Here is a 9,649-nt window from a genome sequence, read left to right as displayed (position 1 = left end):
TAACTACATCACAGTATTCAGGATATGTCTTTACCTACATGTAGTAGTAGTGCATGTAGTAGCAAAATGTACTGTAGTGCCTACATTCAAATTCAGGTAAATCTCCAATTTATAGTATGCATAAACTTTCTTTCGGCTTCTCCCGTTAGGGGTCGCCACAGCGGATCGTCCGCACGTTTGATTTGGCACATGTTTTTACGCTGAATGCCCTTCCTAACGCAACCCTCCACAATTTATCCAGGCTTGGGACCGGCACTGAAAGTGGCTGGGGATGGTTCCCTGACCGGGGATCGAACCCAGGTCGCCGCCACGGTGAGAGCACTGCATCTTAACCACTAGACCACCAGGGGACCAGAATTTATAGTATGCATCTTGTATAAACTATCAATGCTTACCATTTTATAAAACTGTGTGTGTTTTAGTTGTATGCATTCTATCAATCCTACAAACTAGCAAAGTAACTTAATACATGACAATGAAACATCTCGGCATCAGTTTATTGCATAATTCATTGAATGCAAAATGATTAAACCAGTTGTCAGAATCTGTCAAGCTTAAATTTCAATTAAACTTTTTTTTTAATGTTACTTGAATTGATGAATTGTGCAGATGAATCTAATGTCAGTAATGAAGGAGAGTGTACAGCATCAGATCAACCAATTATTAAATAGTTCCCTAAAATAGGTCAAAGGTGAATCTTGTGAATCTTCATTTGACAACAGACCAAAACATAGAATTACAATTTCTGAAAATGGACGAACATCCAAGAAACAATTGAACACTATTACAGTACAGTAAAAGTGTGAATCCTGTCCGATCAATCAATATAAATCAAATATGCAATCAAATAAAATCTAATAAATTCATTTGTGCTGCTGAAATACATAGATGCCTAACAGAAAGAATGAAAATTTTGTGCATTTTCAATCACTGTAATCCAAACCGTAGTTTATATCAAGAAATACTGAGATTGTGCACCGTCATACTGACAACATGACTAAACATTTTGACGATCTTGTTCGTAAACAATGACAAAGAGACTTTTCATTCTGATGGCAATGAGATGTTCATTGACACAAATACCCAAGTTTGAGAAATGAACTAATGATTTTGAGATGATGATTCGAGAAAGATGCTCCAAAGAAACTGAGAAAAACTGTAATAGCATAGTATGACAATTTATTTTCTTTTTAATATGTGCAGATTGTCAATTGGATTAATGTTCTGTTTAATAGAATTATCCATAAAAAAGAGCATTATATCAATTTCTAATATCTCAAATATTGCTAGGAATTTATCCACATATCCAACTCATAACCAGTGTTTTCCTGTCTCTTGATTAAGGTAGAGGCATATTACTGGTTTGTTTTCCAATCCCTGCTCTCAAACGTCATTCAACAAACATCAAAACATACCTCTCATTTGTAAAGATTGGTTCACTGTGCTCTAGACACAAACACAATGGACATAGTGCTCATGTGTCATACACTCATTCATGTTGATGAGCAGAGCTCTCAAACAAAAATGTTTGATGATGGACTTGGCATCTGTTTTACAATGAGTTGTATTATAGTTAAGTGTTTTAAGAGACTTTATGAATATTTATCCTTGAACCCTATTTGCACTTGAAATAAGCCAAAACAGTAATACTGCTAAAAAATAAAATGAACATGAACAATATGTTCAGAATAATCCAGAACATGCACAGCAATATAAAGTATTTAATTGTAAAATTTCTGACCTACAGATGTGATCATGTGGATTTAAGAGCTGATTGGTACCTCAGAGGCATGTTGCTCTTTCTTCTTCTTTAGCTGATCATATTTCTCCACCCACAGTGATCGAAGCTCCGTCTGCAGCTTTGTTTTCAGCTCATTGATTTGCTCTGCTTTAAGCTCTTCGGCTGCAGCCCTGAACAGCAAGGAAATAAGTCACTACAAATTGACCTGGAACTAGTGAATTTGGTTTCTTAATAAAAATAATGATTGGAGAAAACAGACTTACATGCATACGAGTGATCAGGTGCATTGAACTGCTTTAACTCCAAAATTTAAATAATGGTAAATAGTTCAAAAATAGTGACTAAATAGATTTAACCATGCCTAGAAGTAGATGCCTGTTTTATGGTTGATAGATAATAAATAGAAGTCCGGATGTTCAGTTTAATATGGTGTTCTTTACATATTGTATGCAGTGGAACCCATCCCTGGTTTGTACATTTGATAATTCTTTGTCTTTTAAAATGTATTTTGATGTTTGTAAAATATTAGGTGTATTCTAGGCATGGTTGTCAATTTTAGTCACGCAGTTGTTTTAACCCCTTAAAATCGATATTATATTCAGTTCTTTATCTTGAAATATAGTATTTGGTGACTTTTTTCTAACTACATTGAAACGAAAAGGCGTGCAGTTCTGTGAAATGTATGTCTGGATTCATTGAGTTTGCATTTAAGGGGTTAAATATGTATTCACATTAAGACCACGTTCACAAAGACGCCGAAATCACAGCACAGCCCATCACAACACAACAGCATGATATCCACAAAGACACAGAAAATAAATATCTATGCCCTCAAGATTGCCAATTTAAAGAAATAGATACTCTCAACAGGACTGCATAAATAAAAGCAGTGGTAGATCTCTGTTTACTCATTCTTCTTCGACGTGGTCTTCTTCTTGAGCGATTTGAAGAGGTCACTGTATTTCTGAGTTAGCTCCTCTGCCTTCTTCTGTGACTTCTTTTCCAGCTCTTTCACTTCTTTCTCCTGCCTCTTGATGACCTTCAGGTAGTTCTTGTGCTGCTGCAGTTCATCACAGGTCACAGAGGCCAGCTCTGTGTGTGTGTGTTGTGTGTGGGTGTGGGTGAGGTTGTGTGGTGTGAATGGTTTTTGTGTGAGGGACAGCAGAGAGACAAAGACGGTAAGTGAGACAGTGGGACTTTTAATAGTTTGTAGGTAATTTGAAGCAGTACAAGGTCAAGCATGCAAGTACAAGTTTTTTATACATATATTTGACAGAAAATATACAAGCATAATGTGTTTTCTTAGACATCTACTGGTGTGTGCAATGTTAAACCATTACCATTGAAATATAACTCATTATGCTCTGGTTCACATCTTACACAGCCTACCCAGAGCTCCACAAAGCCCTGAATTCTCATTTGCTGCACTTTGACCAGTAGCAGCAACCTCCGCAGGTGCTGCAGAGTCAACTACAGGAGCATCCTGCTCCGCACTGGCAGGGTTAGAGTCTGGAGCAGCATTAACTTGTGGTTCTGGCTCCACGTTTGCAGCAGGCTCACCATTTGGATCAGTTGGATTCTCTGCCTCAGGGGTTTCTGATGGTGCAGGGGTTTCTTGGGGAGCCTCTTCTGAAGGTGGAGGTGCCTCAGTGGGAGGGGCCTCTTCTGAAGGTGGAGGAGCCTCTGAGGGAGGAGCCTCTTCTGAAGGTGGTGGTGCCTCTGAGGGAGGAGCCTCTTCTGATGGTGCAGGTTCTTCAGCGGGTGGGGCTTCTTCAGAAGGAGGAGGTGCCTCTGTGGGAGGAGCCTCTTCGGCTGGTGCCGGTGCTTCAGATTGAGGAGGCTCTTCTGAGGTCGCTGGCGCCTCTGGCTCGTTGTCAGACTTGGGAGTTTCTGCCTCATTGGACTCTGATTTAGGATCTGTGCCTGAAGAAGGTGTTTCTAAAGGGGTAGCATTGCCCTCTGCTGGAGCCTCTCCCCCTTCTGGCACTGCAAAATATTGTTACATATAAGAAAAGTGAATTATTACACCAAAGAATATACATATAGTCTACAAATGTTACTATCTTTTATGATGCTGATCTCTGATTAATAAATCAAATTTCTTGCCTGTGGCTGGAACAACTGCAGCACCGGGCATCTCATATTTGCTTACATAGTTAGCACTCTGGAGGCAGATAAATTGTATTTAGATAAATCACTCTTATCATAATATGTATGCTTTTATTGCAAAAGATAGAAATCAACCTAACTTACCATTAACCTAATTAACTTGTCCCTAACTTACAATTATTTTAATTTGAATTGAACAATTGGATAACTTTTTGTGTGTTCTCAAAGCTTAATGCCAGTTTAATGTATAACTTCATGTAAAACTTGCCTCCTGTTTTGCAGGCTTTGTTGTCTTCACAGGATTGAAGAGAGCATCTGTGAAATCTGAGAATCCAAGCAAGATAGAATTACAACACTAAACAAAACCACGAAAGAAAAGAAAAATCACACTATCTTCTTGTGGTTGTCCATACCAGCAAAAGCAGCAGGGATGTAATCTTTCACCTCAATGTAGACAAACAGGCTAGGGAGCATCAGCGGCATGTTACTCTCACTACGCAGACAAAGATGATGAAATCCTGAATACACACACACACACACACACACACACACACACACAGTATATAATATGCAGATCAGAATGACATTTGTTATGTTTGTATTTTGTTGTTCGTAAATTTATAGATTGTGAAGGTGAAACTCTAAATTCTTTTGATTTACCTGATTGGATGGCATCTATGGGAATAATCCTATGCCCAATAAATTTTCCACCTTCCTCATAAGCCACTATCCGGAGTGAAGCCAATTCTGTCAGCAGAATCTGTTTCAAAAACAGACATAAGACATGTTTAAAAAACCTCAAATAATGCTCTGTACGTTTGTAATTATAAAAGGAAATAATCTTTTATTTAAAAAAATCATAATTATCATATCAGATATTAATTAGTATTTTAAAATATGTCATTTAGAAAAATATTAACAAACCTTCTCAAACACAAAGGGCTCCTCATTCCACACAGGGTTGATAGCATTTGGTGTGGCTGTGTTTTTGGTGCGGAATTTGCGTTTGGGGTCTCCAGGCAAGCCAATTATCTCCACCTCCACTGCTGTTTTCACGTTCTTATCAGATAGGAATTGGCCTGAGTAGATCTGTAAGGAACAAGGGCAAGATTGGAGACAGTGAAGTATATCAAAACCTAATACAAAATAAAAAAATAAAAATAGCTTAAAGAATTTGAACTGAAGAGTGCAATACGGGATAATTCATAATCACTGCATTTAATCAATGACATACTGTGTAACTGGCACATACCAGGGACTATATCATCGAAAAGGAATATTACATACACCTAACTTTTATTTATACTGTATTGCCAGTTTACTTGGATAAATCGGTCAGAAAATTTGACTGAATAATGCAGTCGGTGTATGTTGCTTAATGCTTGAGCACACAATTAAAAAATATAAACATAAAGTTAAACATTAGTGTCTTCAATCTATTAATCCTAGTTTAACCTTTGGGCCATACAGCCTGGAACCATTAGTTTAAGCTGTGGATTTAACCTTTATGTTGAATTGACTTGCCTTGATTGAGAGCGTGTTGGGCACATTGGTGTCAAGCTTGTCGGAAAAGGGATCAAACGTCTTGTCATTTCTCCGAAACACATCATTTTTTAAGAGGTAGCCAGTCCTCCCATTATACTCGAACAGTGCCATGTTCAGTTGCATGGGAAAATCTACATAAGCACATTTCATTCAATTTCACTGTGATAAAAGGCTTTAATCTTTTTTATTGTTATGGTTATTGCTAGCAGAAGAATGTATGAATCCATTTAAATATAGTTAATAATCGAGAAAGAAAAGAAAAGTCATATTCTACAATCATATTGAGTACATTTTATTGTAAAGAGATGTACTACTGTGATCCTTTATTGATATAATAAATCAGTGCTACTGAAACTTTTGTACAAGTTGCAGCACTTGGTCTTTAAAAACAGTTTCACACAACTTCATAAGGATTACCAAATAAGGGCCAAATGAGAATGAACTGGTCTCTAGTTGTAACTGTAACATACTGTCATCTTGTGGACATTTTCTGACAGTATGGCATGATAGCATCCAAAACTGAATAACAAATCCAAATACTTTTGCTATGGCAATTTTGACTACTAAACTGAATAATTTGACTTATTTATTATGTTTATTCTGAACATAGCTTGTACAAATACATTAATCTGAAGAGCAATGTATTTGCCAGTCTTACAATGTCTTACAATGATGCTTAATGTCCCTCACTTATTTCAGCAATGAATTACAACACCCTAATCACTAGCAAATCACTAGCAAACCAAATCACTACCCATCACCTCCTGACATGCAGATTATTTCCTGATCCTTTACCTAATTGTTACTCCAATGGTTGTTAACATTTCCAACAGTGACTGTGCAGGGAATTCCCTGATTAGGAATGGAAATTTCTACCACCTAGGGATAAGACAATATTTTAATATTACTGTATATTAAATGCTTTGAGGCAAATCGTTGAGACAGTTTTCTATACTACTATGGCTTCATGTCCATGTTTCCTTCATAATTGTCTCAACAGCCTTTTTACCAGCTCTAATGTCATGTCTCACATCTAAACTATTTGCTGTAGTTCTATGTATTTAATGTAGCGGTTCGTTTTTTTTTTTTATAACCGCTCCCTCAAAAATATGCCTGCTTCTGTTTGTCTCACATGGATGTTTTTTGCATCTTTCTGTGCCAACAGAAATGCAGCTCTCTGCAGCGGTCTGTGTGTTTACATCAACACGGAATGGTGTAAGGGCTCTGTCCTCGTTTCCACCTGCTGCTCACTGCTTTTGGAGTTTATTGTTGTGAGATGTATACCTTTTTATTTACCCCGGGAATTCACCACCGCTATTGTGCTCTGAGTGAACATTCCACCTAGCGCTAATGCTAAGGAGGCGCTCTGTGTACTCTACGGGACCATTAGCGAACTGCAGAATACACACCCAGACGGATTGTTTATAGTCACCAGCGATTTCAACCATGCAGATTTCAGTACTGTGCTCCCAAAATTTCATCAGAATGTGAACTTTGCAACCAGAGAGGGAACACCCACTGGATGTTTTTTACAAAAAAATCCCTGGTGCATACTGGGTGAAGCCCTGCCCCCACCTTGGCTACTCAGAACACATTTCTGTTATGCTAATCCTAGCAAACAGACCACTCAACTGGTGGTCAAGACCAGTTTGAAAGCAGGTGAAAACCTGGCCAGCAGGATCCATCTTTGCTCTTCAGGACTGCTTAGAATGCACTGACTGGGACATGTTTAGGGAGGCTGCAACCAACAGCGACTTCACCAACTTGAAGAAGTACACATCATCAGTGACCAGTTATATCAGCCAGTGCATTGATGACGTGACCATCTCCAAGACCATCACCACATGCTCCAACCAGAAACAATGGATGACTGCTAAGGTGCGTGCGCTACTAAAGTCTAGAGACTCCGCCTTCAGAGCAGGGGACAAGACGGCCTTAAGAACAGCAGGGGAATCCACATCCACTTCCAGGACAGCGGAGACACCCCGATGCATGTGGCGGGGTATCCAGGCGACCACAAACTACAAGACAATTTGACGCCTCCCTTCCACATGCGCCCTCCCACATACCACTCTCAACCCTATGCAGTTTGTGTATTGTCCAAACCGTTCCATGGACAATGCCATCGCCACGACTCACCATCTGGCCCTCACCCACCTGGACAATAAGGACACATACATACGAATGCTGTTCATAGACTTCAGTTCAGCGACGAGTTGGCATACAAAGAGGAGGTAATACAGTTAACAGCCTGGCGTAGAGCAAACAACCTGTCTCTGAAAGTTAACAAAACCAAAGAGATTTTTGTTGACTTTAGGAGAGCACAGAGCAGCCATTTTCCACTGATCATCGATGGATCCTCCGTGGAGATCGTCAAGAGCGCCAAATTCCTTGGTGTTCATTTGGGGGAGAACTTCACTTGGTCATATAACACCTGCTCCATCACCAAGAAAGCCCAGCAGAATTTTTTCTTCCTGGGAAGGCTGAGGGTGGCCCATCTCCCTCCCCTATGTTCTAAAAAGGGACCATTGAGCATCCTGAGCAGCTGCTTGCGTTGGGAACTGCATGGTCTTGGATCACAAGAGGAGAGTATGGATGGCCGAGAAGTACATTGGAGACTCTCTGCCCTTTATAATAGACAACAGCATTGTGGACGACCCCACACACCCCTCACATACACTCTTCACTCTTCTAGCTGTGAGGCTAGCATTTGCGCCTCACATCCAGACTGAGAGTTTCTTCCCTCAAGCCATCAGACTCAACACACTGACCTGAACTGAAACTGAAACTCACACACACACAATCACTCAACTGTTTGTTACTGAGCTGCTACAAATCTGAACTCAAACAAACACTAACATTCATTTCACACCTCCATGTCTACAGCACCACCCATATTATATTGTTATTTTATTATAACTATATAACTGTTTACATGCTGTTTTTGCACATCTATTTGACTGCGGCTACTGCTGTTTTGCACAACCTTTGGTGTTTACATTTTGTGTTTATTTACTAGTACACTCCTGTATATAGTTCTCTTTTGCACACTGTAGTGTATAACATGCAATAGGTTTACTGGCTGCGCTATTTTGAGTTTTGTGTGTCTGTCCCACACTGTCTTGTCTTGCACTATTTGCACCAGGTTGCACATGATGCAATTTATGTGGCGAGGACTTTTAGCTGCGTTCTTGTAGCTAAGAGTCCATGTTATTCTATTTTGTTTTATGAAGCAACCGGATTCTGGAGAAAGGTTGTCTCATTTCACTGTGTACTGCATCAGCTGTATATGGTTGAAATATTAATAGAAGCTTCTCGACTTGACTCTGACAGGAGGGCATGCCATGTGTCAATCTCACAGCAAAGTTTGCTCTGTCTGTCTTTCCTTGTACTCAGTTTGTAAAAATGTTTTGCGTTTTGTGGAGTGTGTCAAACTGAACACAACAGAAATGAGATGTATAATAGTTCCAGCTTCATAATTATTCCTATATGATTGGGAGGTCCCTTTTTGTCTAAACTCTGATGTAAGACTTCACATCTCTTGATCTTCATCTTTCTTTCTCCAGGTTTTTGATGCTGCATCATAACTCTCTTGTTCTTTGAGTCTGCATTTCTCTACTGTTGAAAATTCATGGGTCCAACTTTACATTATGAAATAGATTGTCAGGATAATTTTGATCTGCTGATTATTATGTCATACTTTCTTTTTTTAAATGATTATCCATTCACTATAACACACTGACCTCTTCCCACTCTGAAAAAATGTGCAGAAACTGTGGAATGCTTTATGTAAAGTCTTACTGATAAGAAATGTAAAGGGATTCCAAGCCACTTTCCAAGGTACTTGCCTCACTTAAACCACTACAATTATCATGTTACTGGAAAGTGTAAACTCTGTCTTGTATAGAGAATACTGCTCCAAGTGCTGCCACTCACAGCTTATTCCATAAATAAATAATGTCTTCTTTCAGAACAGAATGCTCATTTAGTTCTAAACTGGTCATGCTTTTAACTGGAAAATGTCCTTGTGAATTATGGTCTATCTAAGTTTTACATTACACAGTATACTAAATGAATCAAAAGGCATTTACCCATGGTTTGGTAGTTCAGTGCCACCATCTGACATCCGACGTTCCAAAAGGGCTGAGGGTTATAGTTAGAAGAGTCCATACGTGTTCCTTTAGGGTAGATACGACTCATCTGTCTCTTGTTATATCTGAAGCATGCGGTAAAGGAATTGTAAATATAATCAAT

General features: G+C 39.0%; 1 protein-coding gene across 2 annotated transcripts in view; it reads right to left on the bottom strand.

The window, feature by feature from the left end:
• plcb2 (phospholipase C, beta 2) overlaps nt 1-9,649 on the bottom strand; it is a 32,951-nt gene that overhangs the window by 9,448 nt on the left and 13,854 nt on the right. For both annotated transcript variants that reach the window (XM_046856099.1, XM_046856098.1), the window contains exons 18-27: nt 9,487-9,611; nt 5,375-5,526; nt 4,775-4,939; nt 4,511-4,610; nt 4,264-4,368; nt 4,119-4,174; nt 3,848-3,905; nt 3,302-3,727; nt 2,650-2,833; nt 1,782-1,911 (exon numbers count right to left, since the gene is read on the bottom strand). In XM_046856099.1, coding sequence (XP_046712055.1) covers nt 1,782-1,911; nt 2,650-2,833; nt 3,302-3,727; nt 3,848-3,905; nt 4,119-4,174; nt 4,264-4,368; nt 4,511-4,610; nt 4,775-4,939; nt 5,375-5,526; nt 9,487-9,611 — 1,501 coding nt within the window. The remainder of the gene's footprint in view (nt 1-1,781; nt 1,912-2,649; nt 2,834-3,301; nt 3,728-3,847; nt 3,906-4,118; nt 4,175-4,263; nt 4,369-4,510; nt 4,611-4,774; nt 4,940-5,374; nt 5,527-9,486; nt 9,612-9,649) is intronic.

Source organism: Silurus meridionalis, chromosome 8 (genome assembly GCF_014805685.1).
Source record: "Silurus meridionalis isolate SWU-2019-XX chromosome 8, ASM1480568v1, whole genome shotgun sequence".
In the NCBI taxonomy this organism is placed as follows: Eukaryota; Metazoa; Chordata; class Actinopteri; order Siluriformes; family Siluridae; genus Silurus; species Silurus meridionalis.
The sequence above is the reverse complement of the archived record's forward strand: the minus strand, read 5'-3'. Positions and strand labels throughout refer to the sequence as shown.